The sequence below is a fragment of the Morone saxatilis genome, unplaced genomic scaffold, assembly GCF_004916995.1.
Source record: "Morone saxatilis isolate NCDOM2014 unplaced genomic scaffold, NCSU_SB_2.0 Contig2, whole genome shotgun sequence".
In the NCBI taxonomy this organism is placed as follows: Eukaryota; Metazoa; Chordata; class Actinopteri; family Moronidae; genus Morone; species Morone saxatilis.
The window spans coordinates 18,208,826-18,233,235 of NW_023339762.1; the positions used below are offsets into that span (position 1 = coordinate 18,208,826).

At 38.7% G+C, this 24,410-nt stretch overlaps 1 protein-coding gene across 1 annotated transcript in view; it reads left to right on the plus strand.

The window, feature by feature from the left end:
• The window catches only part of LOC118331086 (voltage-dependent calcium channel subunit alpha-2/delta-1), a 55,854-nt gene that overhangs the window by 18,684 nt on the left and 12,760 nt on the right, over positions 1 to 24,410 (plus strand). The window contains exons 4-22 of the mRNA XM_035665865.1: positions 597 to 656; positions 1,390 to 1,425; positions 2,120 to 2,249; positions 7,395 to 7,526; positions 8,530 to 8,599; positions 8,723 to 8,773; positions 8,994 to 9,093; positions 12,926 to 13,084; positions 13,791 to 13,895; positions 14,382 to 14,460; positions 14,883 to 14,932; positions 15,033 to 15,122; positions 15,225 to 15,299; positions 15,394 to 15,474; positions 15,822 to 15,896; positions 19,947 to 20,018; positions 20,291 to 20,362; positions 21,023 to 21,084; positions 21,569 to 21,645. Of these exons, the coding sequence (XP_035521758.1) occupies positions 597 to 656; positions 1,390 to 1,425; positions 2,120 to 2,249; positions 7,395 to 7,526; positions 8,530 to 8,599; positions 8,723 to 8,773; positions 8,994 to 9,093; positions 12,926 to 13,084; positions 13,791 to 13,895; positions 14,382 to 14,460; positions 14,883 to 14,932; positions 15,033 to 15,122; positions 15,225 to 15,299; positions 15,394 to 15,474; positions 15,822 to 15,896; positions 19,947 to 20,018; positions 20,291 to 20,362; positions 21,023 to 21,084; positions 21,569 to 21,645 (1,576 nt within the window). The remainder of the gene's footprint in view (positions 1 to 596; positions 657 to 1,389; positions 1,426 to 2,119; positions 2,250 to 7,394; positions 7,527 to 8,529; positions 8,600 to 8,722; positions 8,774 to 8,993; positions 9,094 to 12,925; positions 13,085 to 13,790; positions 13,896 to 14,381; positions 14,461 to 14,882; positions 14,933 to 15,032; positions 15,123 to 15,224; positions 15,300 to 15,393; positions 15,475 to 15,821; positions 15,897 to 19,946; positions 20,019 to 20,290; positions 20,363 to 21,022; positions 21,085 to 21,568; positions 21,646 to 24,410) is intronic.

Consider the following 24,410-nt stretch of genomic DNA (forward strand, 5'->3'; position numbering starts at 1 on the left):
CATTTGTACCCAGTGATACATATGTGCTGTTTATTTTGTGCTTGTCCTCTTAATTGCTTGTACTGTGTAAGACATGTTCTAGATAAATTAACTACTGTTAGTCCTACCACCATTCTCTTTTTCTCTATTGTGTGAGTGTATGTGCATGTTAAAGATATGTGTAGTGCGAAGGTAAGGTTAATTACATTTTATTCCTGATATTTGGTAGTATGCAATTTGATTGAAAGCCTCTCAGTTGGTAATCCATTTGCACTTGACTTTATTCAGTGATCTGCCATTTCTTACACTGCTGACCCCCCCTTCATTTCTCTCTCTTTTACACTCACTCACACACACTACTCTCCTACAGTACAACCTTTTCATTCTGACAGTATGACACTCAGTGGTGTGGCCTTTAGCGGACAGTGCTGTAAGACCACGATAGACCTGTGGTTTGAGCTCTGCGAGTAATAATTTATCTGTCTCTGCATTGGTCTCCATCGTGCTTTTTAACATACTTTCTTTTGCTCAGGTTTTCTAGAATTAGACTCACGCTGTGAAGGAGGCATACCTTGTGCAGTTTCCAATCTAAATCCCTGTCATATTTCACTCCCCAGAAACTGGCCACAGCTGCTGAGAATTTCCAGATGGAGTATCAGTGGAAAGACGAGTTTGAGGTAACTGAGGGACACAAAAATACAGAGACGCTTACAGAAATACACGCATAAGTACATGAATTATATATGTGTACATTTTATGTCTGTATTATATTTTGTAAATTGGTAAAACACAGAGAGATACACAGATACATAAACATTAATGTGTATGCACATAGACTGGATTCAGTGGCCATAAATTAATTTCATTGTCGGAATCTGTTTGCGTCTGTGTGTTGTTAGCAGTGATTACAGCTCCATTTATTGCACATTATACACTGTGTTATGACGCATTATGTCTCTCATTTCAGATGACAGATACTCTGCTTTCTAAGATATACTGTGTCAGACAGTTAAAAAGCAGAGTAAAGTAGTGGTCAGGAAAAATACACGTCACAGACTCAGGGTTATATGTGTCTAAGCTGTGATATACTATATTGCTTTCTCAATGGCAGTAAAATGCCTCCCTGGAGCATTGCAAATGGCCGTAGGTGCACAGACACAGATGTAAAAAGAGGAACACTCTGCACACTCAGCTTAACTCATAAACTATTCATTCAATTGGTAGCAAGGACTAGTTTCTTCATTAACATAAAACTGGAGAATCTACTAATGGAGTTGTCTGCCAACAAATTAAACAACTGTTTAGGAATGGATTAAGCATTTTATGATTACATAAATGTTAGCCTTCTTTGTGCAACACCCCAAAGCAGCCATAAAGTGATGTTTGTGCTTCTGTGTGAATTGTTTACAGGATGATGAAATTGCCTACTACAACGCAAAGGACAATGTGAGTGTACTTTTTTTCACTTTCGTCTGTTTGCTCTCCTTCCATTTTAGCCCCTGCAAACACACAGGTCACACTCAGACATGGGCTGGTAATATGCTTGTGCTAGCACCGTCCTCTCCTCCAGTTTTGCTTTTCTATTCACCACATGCATGTCTTAATTTTTCACCCATTGCCTCAGCCTTTTACTGCAATCCCTCCCTATTTTGCCTCTTCTCCAGGCATTTATTCCAGAGTAGCTTCCTCCCTCCTCCCACCCTTTCTCAGGTGAAGAGATTTCTGCCATGTTTCTCCTCTAATTGACAGATGAGATGTATGAGCTGGCTACACTGTTGCTTTATTAGGAAGCAACTGTTCACACTCTCTCCCTCCCCCCTCTTGCTTTTCCTCTTTCTCTCCACCTCAGTACCTCACTCCTTCTCTACCCTGCATTCTTTCCTCTATATCTCATCATGCTTTTCTTCATATATCTCCCTGTCTATACTGCTCTCATTGATGTAAATTGGTGAATTCACGGTAGGAGTTATAAATCTCCATGAGGGGCACAGGCAATCTGGGTGTCTCCTGCAACTCTTCCCAAGTGAAAATGATAAGAAGGAGAAAAAGCAAGATATCATCAAGCAGATTGTCGATTATGCTATATTTCCTTAAACCTACGGTCAGCATTACTGTCTGCACCTTGATTTTTTTCCCTCAGCTGGATGCAAATGAGACAGAAGGAAGGAAATACAGGATTCGCCCAGACTTTAAAGAGGACTTGTCATTTAAGCGTTTGACTGATCACAACCACACGGCTGTCCACATCCCCACTGACATCTATGATGGCTGTGAGTACACACACACACACACACACACACACAAAAACCCAAGTGGTAACCATGGATACTGACACCCCAACCCATTATGAAATGTTGTTTACAGATTGTGCCTCTAGCAGATTTGCCCATGGCTAAATGACGGTTTAAAAAGGTGATACAGCATAATAGGATCCTATCCTGTACTCTACTGTCTCTTGGCTAAGCCGTGTTCCTAGGGATACAAGGGCCCTCTAACTCAGTAGTTCTGAACCTTTTCTATCATCGAGTAAACTGACGACCCCTGACTAAATTAATTTTTATTTTTATGGATATTTCATAATATATTCAATGCATAACAATAACAGTGCAGAAAACTGTTGACCGCAAGTGTTAAACGAGCGATTGGGAATTCCAGTGAATATGAATAATATCAGATATATGTTTTTTTAGGGACTAAGACAATTATCTGTCTGTATTATGTATTTTTAAAGTTTTTTACATACTTAATAGGCTTCCCTTTTGACGAATGGTTTTGATGATTAGTCTTTTTATTCAACATGTTCATTTGTTCTGAGGCTTTGAATTATTAGCTTTGAAGGATCACCATAAATGAAAAGTTTGATATGAATTCCAGCCAGTGACCCCACTTGATATGCACTATACATGACTGTATGTTCTACATGATCCTGTAGGTTTTCTACATCTTCCCAAAGTAGAACGTTTTATTTGGAAATGTATCTTTCATCACAGTATAATTAATATATTGCTGTTTATAACTATACTTAGCTATACTTATTGCTTAATTCTTAAAGAGTGGAATCTGACATGGTTGTTCTATTAGCACTTTATAACCAGGTGAGGATCATTTCACTGTAAAATGGAAGGTGGGCCAGTATCTGTTTGATGGGCATGTTTATGCTTTATATTGTCCGTTGCATTCGAACTATCTGGTATTGTAGTTAATGTCCTTTGTAAAACAATTTAAGATTATGATGAAATATATGTGCATCTGTTAAAGAGTTGTATTTGATCTGTTTCTTATAAAAGTAAATTTCTGATCATTTCCTCATCATGTGGTGACATTTACCTAGAGTGGTTCAGAATAATTTGATTCTCTAGAGTCCCTCTGACATTAGCACAGCTCAAGTTGAATGTCAATGACTTAAGGATGGTCTGTTGAATATCTTAACTGTGGTCTGAATTATGTATTATAACAGCTTTTTTCCTTCTATTTTTACATTTTATGCTCTTGGGTGATGCTCTGATCATAGTGTGACTTACAATGAGTGAGCAGTAAAGTGTTCACTGATTTGCTCAAAGTAACTTCATCAGGAAACATGGTTCATGATGAGTCCAGTTGCAGGATAGTTTCTCTAACCAGCAGGCTGCAGTGTTGCTGCCTGGCTTGTGCTTTTGTATTGTTATTGGTGGCTGTGTGAGTATGTGTGGGTATCTGTGTGTACAGTTTAGGTATTCAGTAATTAGCGTGCAGTGGGATATGGTGCGTCAGTGGAGTGACTTCCTCAGCATGGTCCTCAGCCTGCTGGGGAACCGTCTGGCCCCAAGGTTACACACTTCACCTTTCTGCTGACCCCAAACACAGGGGCAGAAATGAGGGATGGGTTTGAGTACACACTGTTGTCAGGGTCTGTTATCTGTAAAAGTGCAAGCCAGGTTTATTAGCATGCTTTTGAACTCGTTTTGACTTTGTCATTTTTTCCCTCTGACATCTCTCTGGCCATAATCTGGGCTGGGTGCCATGACTCCTCACACTCCCTTTCTTTCAAGGATGCTGTTTATTGGTAGCCTATAATGAGTATGCATAGATAGGCTGAGCTGGTGGGACCTATCCAGGGCTGAAGTCTGCTCTGAGTGAGATGAAAGAAACTATAGGTGTGTATGAATGTGTGAGAGGACCCAAAGCTGGTGGCCCAGACTTCTTTGCAGATGTAAAAAAAAAGGGAACATATTAAACCTGAAGTAGCCCTGCATGGTCTAGTCCTGAGCTGTAACACCTACCCCCATACAGGACAGACTCCTCAGATCTACACATCTACAGTTAACGGAAGACAGCTGTGATGGAGGTAGTAATTGGAGGGACGGTGAGACCTCCTAAGTATTCAGGGTGACATTTCTGTACAAACAAAACTTGGGAGGTCGAATCGTAACAATGTCTGTGTTTGCTCCAACTCCACAGCCATGCACACCTTCATATAGAAGTAGCAGCCATTACTCCACAAAAAGCCATAACAAAACATTTGTCTATCTCTCTCTCCTCATCCCTGTCTACATCATCACCTGCTCACAAATCGGCTGGCATCAACTTATAAATGAAGCTGTACACATTGTCTTCAGTGGCCTCCATTTACTTTGGTATGTCAGCGTGTTGTGTGTTTTTTTTTAACTATTTAATAATGTAATAATCAGTGAATAATGTCATAACGATTGACAATATGCGCAAAAGGTTATTACATTATTGGTTCAGAAATGTTCTGACATTATTGGATAAATGATTTTGTTATTGGCAGTCATTACATTAATAGTAATTACTAGATTATCTCCGTATGTGACTGCAAGTTTATTTTGAGGTTGAGACAAGCTTTTGGGATTTTTATTGTAATTAATGTATTCAAAGAAGAGTCCCCACATGAATAGCAAGAAAAATATGCATCTTTGAGTGGGAACATATACTCATATAATGTGCCACATCCTGAATACATGCAGGACTGTATTTTGTCTTCCTGTAGAAAAAAGAGACAGAGGATTCATACGTTATTGAGGTTTCAACACTCCAATTTGATCGCCACCCTATAAATGTTCCAGGAATAGCCTTTGCTCAGCCGGAGAAAATTGGATTTTCTGGGTGAAGTGGGAGACAAGTTTATGAAATCACCTTCTACAGGTAGCTGCATGTCATGTGTGTGAGACGAGTGTTGCATAGGAAACGAATACGTTCAGAAAGATCACAAAAGCCACATCTGTTGGTCCAGCGAAGGACAGAGTTTATGAGACAGAGGGAGAGATAGACGGACGGAAAAGAAAATGGTTAAATTCAGTGGTGTTGCTTTTGGATACATAAGTTGAAGATTTATGTTTACAATATATATGATACCCTAGGGCTAGACACAGTTAAATAAATCATTTTGATGGGTATATATGATTTTTCACTCCCAGAAGAACAGAACAAATATTTTAAATGCATAATAACATTTATAGGACGACCCTCAGATTTTCAGCTTCTCCGAAATTTTCTTTTATTCAGACAATTAGAGTATGAAATTTCCAAAAGATTTCCATTTGTGAAAATAAAAGATAAACGGCATCCCCTTTTATCAGCAACCCTACAATTTTAGGCTTTGTCCCAGTCCTACGCACCAGCCAGTAGGCCTTCTATGTGTGCACCACTACTACCTTGCCTGCAACCCTTCTCAGGCTCCAGTCCTCCCTGGGTTCCTATTTTGACCTTCACATCACATTCAGCTTACACATTGGTGTTTGTATAGATAAAACAAACAAGATATATCATATAAATTGGGAACTTAAGAAGTGCTCAGAATCAGAATATTGGGGTATTGTTACGTTTAGACAGAACCAGGCTACCTGTTTCTCCCTGGTTTCAGTCTTTGTGCTAAGCTAAGCTAATGGGTAATGGTATTGATCTTCTAATCTAACTCTTGACAAAGAAGTGAGTGGGTAAAAGAAGTGTGAGATTAAAAATTAATTCCAGAAAGTTTCATTATTTGAATATATGAGTATCCTTTTTTAAAGCAGTGAAAAATAATGTACTCTTTAATGTTCCAAAAAAGATATTCCATGTTGTATTTGTTAGTGAATTATCTTGCGCTGCTGATATCACACTGAGATGAAGTCATCACAGGGTGTGGATTCAGTGTGGCATCAAAGCCATGCCGAGTGCAGCCAGGGAATTCATTAGTGTCAGTGGCAATATGGGTGACTAGAGGATACTGTATCCCTTATGAAGCAGCTTGTTAAATATTATGACTACTCAGGAGTACTCAAAACCAAGGGGAACATTAAAAAGCAGCATATTACAACTGGGTTAGATGTTTTTGGTTTGCTTTTTAAACAGTATATTTCTGTTTGTTAGCCTATGTATGTTAAATGCATATATCTTGTGTGTGTACTATCTCGCTATTTAGCCATCTAGATAGCTATGAGTGGGCCTATGTAAAGATAACTATCCACCTACTTATCTGTCTTCATCAGTCTTAACTCAAAAATCACACATACAGTTTGTAATTTTCTCATTATCTAACAAGGGCTGTGGTGTTATTTTCTCCCTTTCCCTTTAAACTTCTACACTTAATGAGGGAAATACTTTACTGTGCACACACTGCATGCTCTCTCTCTCACTGTCTCTCTCTCTTTCTATAATAAAAAAACATGTACTCCTGGCAACTGAGGCTTCATTAACTCTTCCCTCCAGAGGCATACATGCAAATGAACAGTGTTTGCTTTGCACATCAATGGGCCATGTCAAATTCAGTACAGGATACCAATCTATCTCGCACATGCATGCTCGCACATACACATATAGATTTACAGAGTCACATAAAAGGGTTAAGGGTATACATATAGTACCACACTACTATAAAGAAAGAGAAAACAATGAAGGAAGGAAGAAAAAAGAAAAGCAATAGAAAGATAGACAGATAAAAGATAGAGTTGGGGCACCATGTGCTGTGTCTTCATCCATCATAGTGAGTGTTATGTGGCTCTGAGCTGTCTGGGTGCTGTGTCATTATATCCATAATGCCTGTTGCCTCTCACAGCACACACTATCAATCACATGCATGCACACATACAAACGCACACAGGTAAAATTAAGCAGTTTGATTTTTATCGGTGCAAACCCATTACTTGCGAGAAAACCATTCCTTGGTATTTCTTACTAAATACCGGCACTGGCTAGATGTGTTGGCCTAATGTTTGTTCATGTGTGGGCAAGTGGGCTGACACTAAGCTGGCCTGTGTGTGTGAATCTTAATGAATGTGTTAATCTATAGATGTCCTCGACAGTCATACAATGAAAATATAATGGCTTTCTTACCTGCACTGTTATTTCCTTTGATTATTATTGTAGAGGTAAGATATGTCTATCTTTCTAGCGAACGCTTTTGACATGTATATGTTTGTTTATACGTGGTTTTCTAGCCACCATTGTGCTGAATGAGCTGAACTGGACAGAGGCACTGGAGGAAGTGTTCAAAAAGAACAGAGAGGATGACCCCACACTTCTCTGGCAGGTGTTTGGTAGTGCTACAGGCCTGGCTCGCTACTACCCAGGTAAAAAAAATAAAATAAATACTATGCCTGACTTTTATCAAAAGAAAGGGAAAAACACTGGCCAATAATTCGGCTTCCTAAGTTCTTTACGTTTCTCTTTATATCAGCTATGTGTGTGTTTCCACCCTTATTAAATCAGAGGTGCATTCATCAGCCAGTTATTATTTAGTTGACCTAAGATGCAGCATGTGGCTTTTAATCATAGCTACAAACAGCCAGGGAACATATTCACATATTGCTTTGTTCACACAACACTGAGCAAATAAGCTCGATAAATGATCTCAATTGCTCAACTTGCACTTTCTATATGGTGCCATAGACAGTGTCATACTATCTTTAACTGCATTAATCTAGTGTTGTTTCTCTGCCAAGCTATTTCTATTCATGAGATTCCCTGTCATCATAGACTCTATATAGCTTCATGGGAAAAGTTTATGACTAATATTCATGAATTTTCATTGGCCCTGAAATTGTTCCTCTTTGTTCCTTTTTTACCTCTTAGCATGCATGATAGGCAGTCACACACTCTCACACTGGCTTGTTTTCATGGTGCCCCTCACTAATAGAACAGCAGCCGATTACAGATAGAAAGCAGCCGATTATTGTCAAAGCAAGTCAATCCAGTGGTCCGTGCTTTGCATCTGAGATGAATATTTTATCTTATTTCCTTCCTGTTTATCTTGAATAATTTAAGCAAGCGTTAAACATGTTAGAATGTATGGTGTCAAAAATGTAGAATTCCATCCAGCAAGATAACAATCATTATGGCACAAATATTCTTTTTATAACTTCCCAAAATGTGTCCTTTTTTATCTACATAATATGACTGGCAACAACTAAACACTGGCGGGTGGAATATGACGCTGCATATTGCCAGATATTTGCAGAGCCGCACTTCAGTCTGACTGAGGTGTCAGAAAACAGTCCAAACCAGGAATTAGCTTCTTATTCCCTTTAATTATAAAAAATATATGATCAACTAATGTCTTATCTCCTCCTAAAGCCTCTCCCTGGATGGATGCTCGTAAGACCCCCAGTAAAATTGACCTGTATGATGTCCGCAGAAGGCCATGGTAAGAAAACTGCTAGAAAGTACTATTGTGTTCAAAGTAAATAATTATGTAAAACATTGGACAGTGTGTGTGTGTGTGTATGTCTCAGACCAGCTTGTCTTTCATTCAATAATTTCCATCTAGGTACATTCAAGGAGCTGCCTCACCCAAAGATATGCTAATCCTTGTGGATGCGTGAGTCACTTTATAACCTCATTGATCTTTACCCTTTTCACATCAGTCATGATTTCCCCTGATTATAATACATTCCTTCCTAGATTTGCCACATAATGTAAGGCATTTCCCAAGTCGAAAGCATTTCTAATTACACTGAGTAAAATCTCACAGGACCAGAACTGAGCTGACAGATTGCAGCGAAAAGCTGTCAGGAATTTTGTTGTTGTTGTTGTTGCAGAAGTGGCAGCGTGTCTGGCTTGACTCTCAAACTGATCAGGACCTCCGTCAGTGAAATGCTGGAGACTCTGTCTGACGACGACTACGTCAATGTAGTTTATGTGAGTATTATTAAACCTTGCTGAACATTTGGTGGTCTGTTTGTGCGAGGTGAGAGGGGGCATGATGCATGCTGAGAAAGAGGGACAGAGTGAAAGAGAGATCCAGAATGTGCACATAAATGGGTTTATGTATTTACATGCTCATTCATATAGTTTTAGATGCATTTGAATGAAGATACACACATAAAGACATTGTTCACATGTCCACACGTACACAACACATGCCCACACACACACACACACACACACACACACACAAGAGAGACAGCGAGATGGATGACAAGTAATGAAATATGGATTTCTGTCAGGTCTGGCCACCCTGAAACAGACCTTTAATGAAATACCCACTGCTCTATTTGGTGTACAGGATTAAAACTCTGCACTACATGCCCCCACCCCAACTCCTTACTCATGGGTTTGTATATGTGTGTGTGTGTGTGTGTGTGTGTACGTGCATGTGTGTACATTCCCACTACAGGAATTACATCTGCACCTCTGACTGGAGTGAACCCTAGGAAACTCTCATTCATCACCTTTGTGATCTCTCCATTACTCTTTCCTTTCATCATTGAGTCATGCAATTACTCTCAGCATTTCACCATATACCTCCATTCATCTCTGTGTCAATGTGTGATCTCCTTGCACACTGTACCCCGCCCCTATTCTATATACAATACTGTTACTTTATTCCTTTCACTGCCCCCACTTTTACCACTTTCATTTTTACTTTTCTCACCCACCAATCACTTTTGTAGCTCTTTCCCTCCACCTTTTCATTCTCTGACCATCTATTCTAGGCCCTCCGTGCTTGTGATTACACTCAGAAAGAGCCAATCACGAAACTGTGTGATGCGTAGATGGGTGTCTGTGGAGGTGTTTATTGAGATGGGTCTTTATAGAGATTGGAGCTGTCTTCGTTTTCCTTGCACAAAGACAGCCATTCATACGCTGTTTCCTGTCTCCAGGGACCCTTTGTCTTGGGCACAATGTATTCTGTTTCACGGTGGACTTGTGATTCTGCAAAGATGTGCAATTATCGGAATCTGTCGGGGATCTCAGTGTGTGTGTGCCGGTGTGTGTGTGTTTGTCTGTGTCTTAGAAAGTGAGACAGAATGAGAGAGAAGTTCAAAAAGTTAAAATCAGTTTGACTTAGAACTTTTTTTTCTAGTATCCTTTAAAACTATACTGCTGTGTATGCAATGCATTTGTGGTATGAGGAAGATGCAAAGCACCCGTGGATGTGTTAAGGGGCTTCAAGGATCATTTGAGTTTATTACAATTTGTAGCTTTGGCCCATGTTGCCATTACAAAATCTGGGAATACAGAGACATTGCTACAATTAAGAGTTAAAAAACATGAGCAGTTAGACCAGTGTTTCTCTTTTTCTGGAATGCCCCCTTTCAGAAGCTTAAAAAAGTTAATGCCCCCCAACCCCAGAATTTGTATCAGTCATTACCAGTGAAAGGGTAAACAACTAATATAAAAAGGACCCAGGTTGAATTTTAGAGAAATAAAGGTCAGCACAATAGCATCAGCAAACTATTTTTCCCACATAAATCAAATTCATTCAACTTCAACCTCATATTTTTTCCCTTGTCATGCAGTGGCTCTTTCCTCCACCAGGAGGGCCCGTCCCACAGTTTGAGAGACACTCATTTAAACTATCGGGCAGATTGCAAACAAGCCAGTTTAGTCAGATGATCTAAACTACTTTATTTGGAGGTAAAACGGAAAATGATTGCACCCAAAATGCTGTTACTAATCCCGTCCTGCACAGGGAAATGATTTATGTTCACAACTATGGCTAGTACAGTAGGTCAAAGTTGATCCATGGAGGTCACAAACTGTGATGGATGTTTTGGTCATATATTGTAACGTCCTTTGTTTTTTGTTTCTTGCTCCATTTTGACTTGTTCTAGCAATATTTCCCAAACTATAAAAATGTGAGAATAATAAGTTGTAATAAACCATAATCATCCCTTAATTGTATTGCCCAAAAGTCATTATTCTTTTTTTCTGTCACCTCCTCTCTCTATCTATTTCTTTCTGTCATTGACTCACTTACTCATCCACACACACATACACACACACAGCGCCCTATGTCTCGCCCTGAGGGTGTTGTAGCCTGACACTAAATCATTAATCTCTGATATTACCCATAAATCCCTCCTCATTAACAGTAGCCCAGGGACTAAGTTGGCATTTGGTCATAGAAGATGCTCACACAGCTGCGGTAGGTCAGAAGAATGCTGATGGCTGTTCCTTTCTGCTCATTCTTTCCCTCTCCGTCCTCATCCTCCCTATTTTTCCTCTTTTGTTTTTGCTTCCTTTTTTGCTTCCTTACTTTTATCCAGACTGTTCAGCCGTGTTAGCCGGTGTCAGTGCTGTTAGGCAGCGCCAGTCCAGTGGGCAGGCCAGAGTACCAAACCAGAGTAGCAGAGAGTCCAGCGGGATTAGGGCTTGACAATTAGCCTTCTCTCTTGTGTCATCACTAATCCGTTCCCAAGCCCTGGACCATCTCACACACACACACACACACACACACACACACACACACAAGAGCTGTTGTAATAGGATCACAAGGGAACAGAGGAATGTTTAGTATTGCAATGCCAATAACACTATTTTACAGAGCAAGAATGTGTTTTTCCAGTAATTACACAATAGTTCTTATCTTATAGTCCAATCAGAATGTGACTGACACTGTCATATCCACTACGTGAGCTAATTATTTTCTATATGAAATACACCTTCCCACTTTATTCCTTTTAAATCCTGTATTCACACCCCGCCCCTTCTCTTTTTCAGTCTTCTTCCTGTCACTTTGTGCTTCTCACCCTCCCACATTCCCATCTCACCTTCCTCACTTCTCCTTTTAATAGAATATGTGACAAAAGATCCCAGACTGCTCTACAGGGGCAATTATGTGAACTTCCATTGTGTTTGTGTTTGTCTGTGCGTAAGCGAGGTTGTGCTGTCGCCTTGATCCAATATTTTTGTCAAACCACAGCTGTCGTCATTTTGCCTTTCAGTTCAATGTATGTGTGTCTGTTATGCTCAATCTAAAAGGAACTTCAAGGCCGTCAGGCTCTTTGAATACACACATACACAAACACACACACACACACACATATGGTCAGGGCTCTTTTTGTCTCCTTGCTTGTCTGTGTAGATCAGTGTTTTCAGCCTCCCTATTGGCCATCTCACAGAGACACATTGATTAGTTGAGATCGATGAGGTGCAGTATTGTTTTAGAGGAGTTCTGCTACACAATAGATGTGCTGGTTTACTAAACTGCTGTCCCGTCTCCTTCATACACCAATATAATATATTATATTATATAATGCATTCTGTCATTTGTACTTATTGTCATTGGGAGCTCTTTGAATCTGTCCTTTTTGTTTGCCCCTGGACAGTGTAAAAGGTTCAGTTCAGATTTTTAATAATGAAAATATGGAACATTAGTTAGACTTGGAGCACTGATCTAGAAACAGTGTAGAAACAGGCAGGCTTTTGGTTAATGTTTGGTGGAGTGTGTGTGCATATGTGTGCTGAGGAGGTCTTACCTTTAAAAAAAGATGGTGTTGCTGCCTAACCTTGTTCTAATATAGCAGAATCTTGTTTCCATGGGTACCAAATCGTTGAGCTCCGAGGATGTGAAGCAATTAGTGGGGCTTGATGAATGTGTCTGTTTACCACTGCTTGATAACCACCAAGGCCAGGTGGGAGTGGTTGTGTGTGTGCTGCATTTTGTATCGTTTATTTCAGGTGCACATATGTTGTAATTGTATGAATAATTTGTGGGTCGTAACTCCTTGCCTCTGTTTCCTAGTTTAACACCAGAGTGAAGAAGACGGCGTGTTTCGACCATCTGGTTCAAGCCAACGTAAGGAACAAGAAGCTGCTGAAGGATGCTGTACAGAACATCACAGCTAAAGGAATTACAAATTACACAAAAGGCTTCGAGTTTGCTTTTGAGCAGCTCTCTGCGGTAAGATTTTTCAGTTTTCTGTTATTGTTAATAAAAGCGATAATGTCCCTCTTATATGTAACTGAGAGCAGAAGAGCCTTAAAACAAGTTTTGAATGTAACCTTTGATGCCTCCACATTTTCAGCAGCAGCAGAGCATTGTCTTTCACTGCCATCTGCTGGTTGAATATGCTACTTCGACTCAACTATTTACTGTCCACACATTAAAATAAATATTAGGTTGTTACAGATAAATGACCACCCTGAAATGGAAAAGCATTATCCTCAAGAAGGGTGATTTGACAGTGCTGCTTAAAGTAGTACATGTGAAGCTGCAATACTCATAACACTCCACAATTTAATTATTTTGGGTTGAACAAACAAGGCTTGCACTAGAGGAAATACCACTGACCTGTCTAAATCAAAAGGTTGTACCCCTCTGGAGCGTGAATGTGTCTGAGATAGAGATAAAAGGAAAGTTCTGGAGGTCAACAAAGATAATTTAGAATAACAATCTGGACCATTATTTTTTTAGATACTTTCAATATTGATCAAGCAGGGTTTTTGACATTACAGTATTCCAACATTAATGACGCATGTGTATAGGCGATCTTTATCAGGGACAAAGCGGAGTAGACCAGCAGACCGACCAAAAGTGTATTCATTATACAATGCCTGAAAGTAAATTACACATTAATCAGAAGATTCTCACATTTTCCTTTGACTAGACTAATGTGAGCAGAGCAAACTGCAACAAGATCATCATGCTGTTTACTGATGGAGGAGAGGAAAGAGCTCAGGCCATACTGGAGAAGTACAATGCTGACAAAAAGGTACGTATTACACATGCACACCACACACACACACACACACACACACACACACAAATATTGTTTGCTTTTATCTATGTGGATGTGCTCCCATTGTAGTTTTTATTAGATTCAGCTTTTTGGAGCTCCCTTTGGGTTGCAACTTCCGAGTGCATATCCTCACTACCCAAAAGTTTAAACAGAAGGCAGATTAGGTTTTCTGCTTAATGTGTGAAAAAGAAACCTACACGCACAGAGACATACACACTCACACATCATAAATGTGCACATGCACATGGTTAAATTAAATTGTCTGTTCAACACAATATTCCGAATATATAGTAATAATAATCAATTGACCAAAATTAATATTAACAAAGAAAGAAAGAAAACCAACAAGAAATACATTTTTTTTAAATGTATCCTACCAGAATTATTATCAGAATATTTCTTAACATAGTAAGAGGTTATGTCATGATAAGTATTGTTTAATTGAATCATGTGTTCCAGGTGAGGATCTTCACCTTCTCAGTAGGACAGCACAACTATGATAAAGGACCCATTCAGTGGATGGCCTGTTCCAACAAAGGTACAAAACAGATCATATTATACATCAATACTGAGTATTGTTAGCAGTTTTCCATATACCTTGTATTAAATTAAGTTGTGTTTAACTGTAGACTAGACAGTGGTAGTGATTTCAAATACATTCAATACTTTGTTGCAACCTACTCAGGTGGCCTAAGGGTGATATGAAAGTATAAGAATATTCAAAGAATGATTGATCACAAGTAAAAAGTTGTCAAAAGTCACTTCTTTCCGTGTCTGATAACTCATTTCACACTAGGCAGACTCACGATGCACTAAACTACACTATGAGATTACAGGCTTTTGCTCCTTATTTTGGATGTTTCTGTTATGTACAGTTGCTGTTTATTTCCTCCTGTTGTTGTGTTATCATTGTGTGATTGTGGCATTCAGTTTTGTTTAAATGGACGATAATTCTTCCAGGTTACTTCTATGAGATTCCATCCATCGGAGCCATCAGAATAAACACACAGGTTAGAGTATGATTTTTTTATTTTTCACCTTCATTAAGCACTTAACAGCCTGACGGCACGGATGCATTTACCTGGAAAATATGTTGTTTGTCCAATTTAGGAGTACCTGGATGTCCTGGGAAGACCAATGGTTCTGGCAGACAAGCAGGCCAAACAAGTCCAGTGGACTAATGTGTACCTTGATGCTCTAGTATGACACTCTTTGCAACAGAGGAATATTGTCCCTGCCTTGTTTATTTTAACATAATAAGATTTATGAGTTGAATAACGCTTTTGCTTGATTCTCAAACAGGAACTGGGTCTGGTCATCACTGGAACACTACCTGTCTTCAATAAAACAAAGACCAAAGATGACAGGAATGGAGAGGTGCAGTGAATTAATGTTTAAACACATGATGAGTGGAGTCATCAGTAGCAGAACCTTGTGAATATATTTTACCTCTCTCTATATTTTCTCTCAGCACCAGAATCAGTTGATTCTTGGCGTAATGGGGATTGATGTTTCTCTGGATGACATCAAGAAGCTCACACCACGCTTCACAGTGAGTTTAACACCCATACATGATCACATGCTCGCAGAAAAATACATTTATCAAACTAGTCTTGTGACAGTTGTGAAGAACTTGCAGAGTTTTCCCTCTGGTATAATTAGTGAGTGATGTGATTCCATTAGAGATAAAACATCTATATAAAATCCACAACAAATAAAAAAAATCTCTTTTGTTGCATCTTAACCTCTTGTTTTTTAAGACCACTGAGGCCCTTGTTTCACACACTCTTTGACAGTAATTGCCAGTTGTCTTACCATTATTCTGTACATGTACTAGGATTCTACCGTTCAAGACACAAAGATCTAATTTCCTTCTCCTTTGTTCATCTTTTGCTTCAGATTGGCCCAAATGGATACTACTTTGCTATCGATCCCAATGGATATGTTCTGCTGCACCCCAATCTCCAGCCAAAGGTATGACATCTGCCCTATGCATCACTTTATGTGGCTCATGTCATAAAGCATTATATTATATTCTGACTATTCCATGTGGTTACACAATAACTGCTTGCACTCAATGAATAATATGCAGGCTAGCAGATGGTACAGGCCCTTTTCAAACTTTTCCATGTGCCGTCACCTCATCAATCTTCATAAAGAGAATTCATTCCCCAGTTAAAGTATGACTTGATATCATCAGTCCTCAGATGTCAGCTAGAAGGTCACTCATTACCATGTGAGATAAAATAGATACGTAGACTTGGCAGTAAACCGGCATATATGTTTAAGAATGAAGGTTAAAAAGAGGCACTGTGGCATATACTAGAGATAATGTGTTTTAAGGTGAAAGGAGCACACCCCTGTATATAATTGAATTTGTTCCACCATAGAAATATATCATGCTACTGACATGATTAGATTCGATTTACATAGATTAGGTTTTGCAATATAAAAACACTAATGTTTGTTTTTGTTTTTTTAGGGGAGGCTTTAATGTACTTTTAGCTTACTTTCAGCCAATTCAGTTCATTAAAAAGTTTTGATTTGATCACAATTTTAAGCATATTTACAACAAGGCTCAAAGTTGAAATTTAAAGGAAAAATCCAACACCTCCACCAAACCATTTCAATTTTATGCTGCCTTTCTTGACAGGCCAAAGGTCCTGAGTAGTGTTACAGCTCCTCAAATAAGTGCAGCAAGATTTCTAGCCACTGGCAAGTATTAAGATGCGACCTGGTATAAAGTAGTTATGACCCCACAAGAGGTACCAGTGCAATACATTCCACCCGAGGCAAACCCAGCATTGTGTACTGGGTTTGGAGTCAAGATATTCAAAGCGGCACCTGCCTGGATCTGAAAAAGTCAACCCTTGGGGATCACACACTTATATACCATCTATCAGTCCACAATCTAATCCATAAGGACAAACAATTATTGGTTAAATTATTTTAATTCTCAGTTTAATAATTTTATTGGCATAGTAGTGTTGACAAAGCAAAATAAATAAAGTATTAGTATACAAGTATGATTGTAGGCTCTACGTGAAAAGAGGACATTTTCAACTACAGACTGGTAAAAAATATTAAAGAAGTGAAGAAAAAAGTTTATGGTGTAAGTAGATTATGGAAATGCAAGATATTTATAAATGTCTATTTGCCCTTATGGTTTTCCCTAAAGGTCAAGTGTGTAACATTTAGGAGGATCTATTGGGAAAAATGGACAATATTATATACAAGGTATACTCTTGAAAGGCGAGTGGTGTCCAGTTGGTTGCAATCTGCAACTACACCACTAGATGCCACTAAATCCTACACAGTTAAACAGTAACCATTTTGAAAAGTACTACACACACACACACACAAACACACACACCTGGACATACACTCATACATTTTTGAAACACCAAAATGCATCACCATGCATCTTTTCATAACTTTCCTAGAAAAGGATTCGTAACAGGAAGCTCAGACTCAGTAATAAGTATGCTGTCACTTTCCATGAGGTGAGACATAGTAGAAGTGCTGTAGAGTGCAGAAGTAGTTCCTGAAGGTAGTAATGTAGAGTTTTCTGTATTGTAGTCCCATAGATTCAATATTCAGAAGATATAGTATGGAGCCATTATTGTAGCAAAACTATTTACAAATGTGAGTGGACATTTATATAACTGTATCTCCGTCCATGTGTGCGTAATCACATTTGTAAATGTCTAAAATAATCTGTATATATAGCCTACTAAGATTTGTGAATGTGTACAGGAATCTGCAAATGTGTGATACAGTTACACAACTCTATGCTAACATTTGTAAATAGTTTTGCTACAATAATGGCACCATACTATAGTAGCAGCCAATGTAGGTAATCATTGTGCATCTAGTATGTGGTCTATATCCCTATGTCTGAATAGGTGTGTGATGATACATTGTTCTATTGCTTGTAATGATCGATTGGTAAAATTTTCAAAAGTGTGTTGTGTATGTTTTCTGATTGTGTACAGGTTTGTGTGAGCATATTTTGGGACAGGGTTAATTCTAAGAGAAAATAAGTGAGTCCTGGTGGTTTGTCATTCACCTATTAGTCACCTCAAATATCATGTACCTAAATGATGGACATTTGATAATTTAGAATGAACTAATGAAAATTGAAATGTAAAAAGTTAATACAAATGATTTTACTAACTGAAAAAGTACTTGTCTTGAGTATGTAGGGAACAACTATTTTGTGCAATTCCACCTTTTTTTGGTGGTTTCCAATAATACTAACAAAAGTTGTTCAACAGTACTGCTGGTGTTATTTGAAAAAAATACACTGGGGAGAGAATTGACTTATTTTATTATACTCCAGGTTTCCTCTCAAATGTAGGCTTATAGAAAGCAATTTCAGCTGGGAGCCTTAGTATTATAGCACACACATAAAGGCATTGTCAAAATTATCTCAGTTTGATATATCATTCAAGTCTGCATTGTTATTGTTTTCCCCCATGAGCCCTCTGTACTGTGTGTGTGTGTGTCTGTGTAAGGCTTGGATGGCTGCATGTCAATCATTCATTGTCTCACAGAATCCAAATGGGAGATTGTGTGAATACTGATGGTGACCTTGGGCCCTTTGAACATTTCCCATGCCTCACCTCTCTCTGTCTCAGCAGTGGCTCTTTCTGTATTTGATTATGTTTGTACATGTTTCATATTCATCACACAAATCTCCCCAGTTGCAGTAGCATTTTTTATTTTGATCTCACACCCCTGCTCACCTCATCACATCTCAGCTGACATACAGTATTCTCTCCCCTCTCTCATTATTTCTTTTTAATCTTGTTGCTCTTCTTTTCTCACTCCTTATTTCTCATTTTATCTTTTTCACTTTGCTTCTTTTTCACACAATCCAGTGTTCCCATTTCCGTTCTTTTCATATTCTCTCCTGTCTTTCTTGTGTATGTTTGATGTTTCATTCTGTATCACCCAGTGTTATACCTCTTGATCTTTTATTCTTTCTTTTCTCATTTTCATGTTGAGATGCTTCATCTTAATCATCTTCCTTTGCTGCTCCATTTCATTTCACTTACCATCAAATGTAAGGAACTCAACTCATGCCAGTTAAATGATTGAGTATTTCGTTTATTGCTTCTCTTGTCCTTGTACTGATTCACACTTTATCTACCAGTGGTTTATTTTAAAATGTAAGCTTTGTTGTGACAAGAGCCACGTTTTATTCCTCATTCTCTTGCTTCATTTAAAGTTGAAATGCATATTTATTGATTTTCAGAGTCAGTGGTTGCATATGTCAACATAAAGACAAGAATCTTTGTGGAAAACACTGTAAAAACAATAGTGTGCTCTGACCGCATCACCCCATGTTTTGAGTCACTGAGCGAACAAACGCTGTGGAGGACAGACTGGTATCAGATTCCATGTACTGCTGTTTTATAGAGAAGCACTAGATTACTGCTACCATTTTATACCACCATAAAGCCACTCAGACATATAGGGTTTTTAAGAGAGGACATTAATAGGGTCCAGTGTCACTTTGTATCAAATCTGATTCATCTGTGTCTGGTGTCACAGATATGTTGTCAAAACATTGCCATATGGTACCCTTTGTTTTTTATACCTTAGATTTAATTAGATTCATGTGTTTAGGAAAAATGATTACCACTGAACTGAATACAAAAGAACTCTGTGGCTCAAATAATTAGATATTATGTGTTATTCAATGCAATGGCAGTGCTAGGATTCTGAGACCTATTCCTCTCTATGGCTGATAAGAACCTATCTCTGAATAACAATTGTAAAATTGTGGTCCACTGCATTTTATAACATTTTACTTTATCAACTCAGCAGGCTTTAGATGATAGTGATATGAAAGAAGGTTATTACATAATAAACTTAACTTCCAGAAACCACTAAGCCCCAAAGGAAAAAGTTCTTCTTTGTTTTGTTCATATTGATCCTATTAGGTTCATATGTTGTTTGTGTGTAGTATTCTTAAATTGTGTCACTCTTCAGACTAAAATATCATCCTTTTCACAGAACCCTAAATTCCAGGAACCTGTTACCCTGGACTTCTTGGATGCTGAACTGGAGAATGACATAAAAGTGGAGGTAAGAGTGTGCAGATATATGGAAATCCCTCCCGCCATGCACACACACACACACTCACAAAGACACAGAGATGCATATACATGCAGTCAGGTATTCAGGTGCCAGATGTCTCATGTCTCCTCATAAAGCTATCATGATCACCTCCAAGTGATTTAATTAGTGTCCCTAACTCAGTACTATGAGGTTTCTAAGAAAGAATGTTTTCAGATCAGCTGATACTCAGTGAAGTAGACACTGGAACTACATGTATGCTGTCTTTTTCTTCCCTGTAGATCAGGAAAATGATGATTGATGGAGAGACAGGCGAACGTACCATTCACACTCTGGTGAAAACTCAGGATGAGGTAAGAGAAAATACAGGAAGGGGTTTAAGATACACTGGAGTATATTGGGGAACTTAAAATGTGATGCTTTTGTAGCGATCTCCTATCATGCTTTTGATCTGCAGCTGGATATTCTGCAGTAATGCCGCAGAGATTTCTCAGACATTGTAAAATAGACAAACTGGGGCTGAAATAACAATATATTTTCAGTGCAATTTAACCGTTACACAAAAGTTAAAGTACGACTTCTGTTAGAGCAATATGAGTATACTATTGTCACTATAATAAAGTAATGCAGTATATCACTTATATAGGATATTAACGAAGCTGTTTGTTTGCAGTTCATTTGTCAGGCTCATTGCTTTTGCTTTATCAAAACATTTCTAAAAAAAGATTTTATAGTTTTGATGTTCTCTACAAGTTCAATGTTGTTTGCTGTACTTAAGGTAATCATGTAGTGACCATGGCTAACAATATATATCCACTAATACAAGGAATGGGATAAAAAAAACACAAATGAACTGCTGACTATGTGCCAGACTTCCTTGTTTTTACATGTATTTTATACTCATTATGACCTGGATTGTTGTTTTGAACAATAAATAATAAAAAAAGAGCCCTAATAACATTAACATTACAAAGCAATTCTAAATGCCAGTTCCTGTGTATCATCTTTATCAGAGGTACATCGATAGAGGAGTCAGGACGTACACATGGGGACCAGTCAATGGAACAGATTACAGGTGAGCCATTGCAGTCATTTTGTAATATTTCTTTATGGTTTATTGTGCTTTTTACTATGTTTTTCAAGAAAGTTCACTGCCACTAACTGCCAAGAGCAATCTAGTTGATGGAGGACACTACTTAATCCAACAGGGGTCACTGTCTTGTTTCTGACATCAGGCTCTGCTTGGTAAATAGGAAATACATTTATGAGAATCTTTTTGCATTTCACTGAACATGCAGAGAAAAACATTCTGAAAAACATACACAATTAATTAAGGCTTTAATCAGTTTTGTATTTGTCTCTTTACTAACCAAAATTCCTTATAATCCCATGCAAATAAAGTATTCGAAAGCACTCCACAGAACATTTTCTAAAACATTCCATGCTTTAAATTAAGCTTTTCATTGGAATTGAAATTGTTTCTGGAAACAAATTATTCACACAAATGACCTAACCACAAAATTTTATCATCAGTGTGACTGTGATTGTCTTTTCTGCAGCCTGGCTCTAGTTCTGCCTAAATACAGTGAACACTTCATTCAAGCCAAACTGGGGGATGACATGAAAGAAGCTATGTGTGAGTACAGCATACGCCCTCATGATAAACAATGTACAAACAAATCAGATTAATTTTTTCTGGTGCCAACCAACTCCCATGCATACTTTCTTTGGGTCATACTCTTGAGTATCTCCCGCTTGCTTTGTATTACTCGTTCCTAGCTGGAACCACAACCACTCCTTTGTATTTGCTGCTCAGATCAGCAGATCCCCACGGTGCTTTTCTTTTGTAGTGTAACCCACTGGTCAGTCACCCCACACTCCCACACACACTCATCCACATGCGTTCCTTCTCCCAGGCCCAGCCCAAGCATTAGTTCTTTTGATCTCCCCTCTTCTGGCCCTCCATTTGGCTTAGTAGAAGACAAAACCTCCCACACCTCCTCACCCTGCTTATTAGCGCCTCTCCTTTTTCTCTTCTGTCCCTACAATTTTCACCATGTTTTAGGGCCAATTCACTCTCTTTACCTCCCTGTCCTTAAAGGTCCAGTGTGTGGGATTTAGTGGCAACTATTATTACAATCCCCTCGCCTCTCTCTTCCGTTCCAAGCGGTGGCCGCCAAACTCACAAAAATCATGACATTCTCTATCTAGAGCCAGTATTTTGGTTTGTCCCTATGGGCTGCTGCAGAAACGTGGTGGTTCCACATGGCACCCTCCATTAAAGAGGACCCGCTCCCTCTGTACATAAAAATAGCTCATTCTAAGGTAACAAACATGTATAAAAACATACCTATAAATTAAATGTTATACACGGCACCTTTAAGACTTTTATTTCTTTAATTTTTCGTGGCGTAACAGGCTACCCGAAGTACTCTGGATTGTTTTCTCTGTCTGTCTCTCTGTTTTTCTCTGTCTCTCTATCTAATCTGTAAACCTGTCCTCACCTCGTTTTCTTTATTCCTCCTAAATCCCCCCCCCTTTTTTTTTCTTCAGCTTATTTTTTCGCTCTGTTTGGGCTCTAAAGGCTGTCTCGCTGTATGCTACACTCCGCCTGCTCAGCTCAGAACATAGCTAATAATCACAAGGACAGAATTCATTAATATATGTACATACAGTATGTGCAACTGTTACTCTTCATACAGTTCTTTGCATTTCAATTCTGATATAACTTATTCTTTCCTGTACTGCTTCCACACTGGAATTTCACAGCTTCCTCTTGGGGCAAGTACTCACTATTCTGTCCTCTGTCTTCCCCTTGCCATGTGATGGTCTTCCACTGCATATGTTTGTCTTGTATATGTTTGCATGATTACATATGGACGGATGAATGGACAGACTCTGAAGTTTGAATACTCAATCGTGACTTTATAGACGCCCAAGTGGATAGTCGCTTTGATCAAGGGATATAATTAGAAGAAAAACACCGGATTCAGCACATAACCATCTGGCTTTAGTGGATTTTTCATAACTTTGATGTGACGCCACAAAGCATAAACGGCTAATGGTGCAGTTATTCCAACAGATGAGATTTTGACTGAGTGTTTCGGCCTCTGTATCACTCCCTCTCTGCCATAACGAGTCTGTCACTGTGCCATAAAGGCTGTCAGAACGTTTACAGGCCTGTTAAAGAAAGTAACACACCATGCCTAGCTGCCTCGGACTACTCTGATAGGGAGTTTGGGACTCTAAAGTTCTCTGTACAGCCATATAGAATTTCACACTGGAGCCAGACCACCAATACCTTGATTCATCTTACCACTTCCCTGCATGCAGTAGGTGGTTCCTGCAGCCACTTGTCACAAGGGTGTGATAGATGAACACTGATTTTTTTATATATATATATATATCACATACAGGAATGTTTCATGCATAGAATAAATGACCTAATGCTGTAGTTGAAGAGATGGTGACAGAGTAGTAAGTATAGTAAAGTAAGTAAAGCGCAAGAAAGAAGAGATAGAAAGTATGGTGTGGAAAGCAATTGGACATTGAGACACCGTGCTATAGAGACAGAGGGACAATGAATCTGCCTGTTGTGTTTTATGTGAAGGACATTGTTTCATCCTGCACCAGATTTCCATGACCCCAAGGAAACTCAGTGCTCAGTATTTTTTCTTTCTTGCAGACTACATCACACGACTCAATATATTTTAAAGGCAATGTCCAAAATGTTTTCATTTTAAGAGGCCGCTGAATGATGGACGTTGATGCCTGTCATGTCATTTATGAGATATGAATTACCAGTATTTTAAATGAAATCCAGAGCCAGGGGAGACAAAGCATGGAGTGGAAGGGATTTTCTTTATTACTACTGTATGTTTAAATGTTGTTTCCTTGCATGCCCATTCTGTAGCACCCTTCTAATCATTTCCTGTTCTAAAAAAAAGAGATTAAGTGCAAATTCAATGTTTCTTATTATGTCAAGTTTGTCTATGAGATCTAAGATTCTTTTACTGCAGTGTTGTATTTTATTACCTACTGTGAGAAATATTTACAATTTTTAGAATGTTTTGGGAAGATGATGATGGATGCATCTTTATCATTCTTTGTCTTTCCTACTTTTCGTCTCTCCTCATCTTTTTCTCTCTGGGGTCACAACAGGGCAAGAAGGCAAGTATTTCTCACTCAGTTATTCTCTCATGCCTTCCCACTGCAGCTCCATTCACACTCTTTACCTTAATCCGTCACCTAATATCTGTCCAATATGTTATGTGTCTTTGTGTGTGTGTGTGTGTGTGTGTGTGTATGCATGTGTTGGGGATGGGGGGTATACTTCCAGCTAACAGTATGTGCACATGTCCATGCATCAGCATTTCTTAAAATTTGATATGACCATCCACT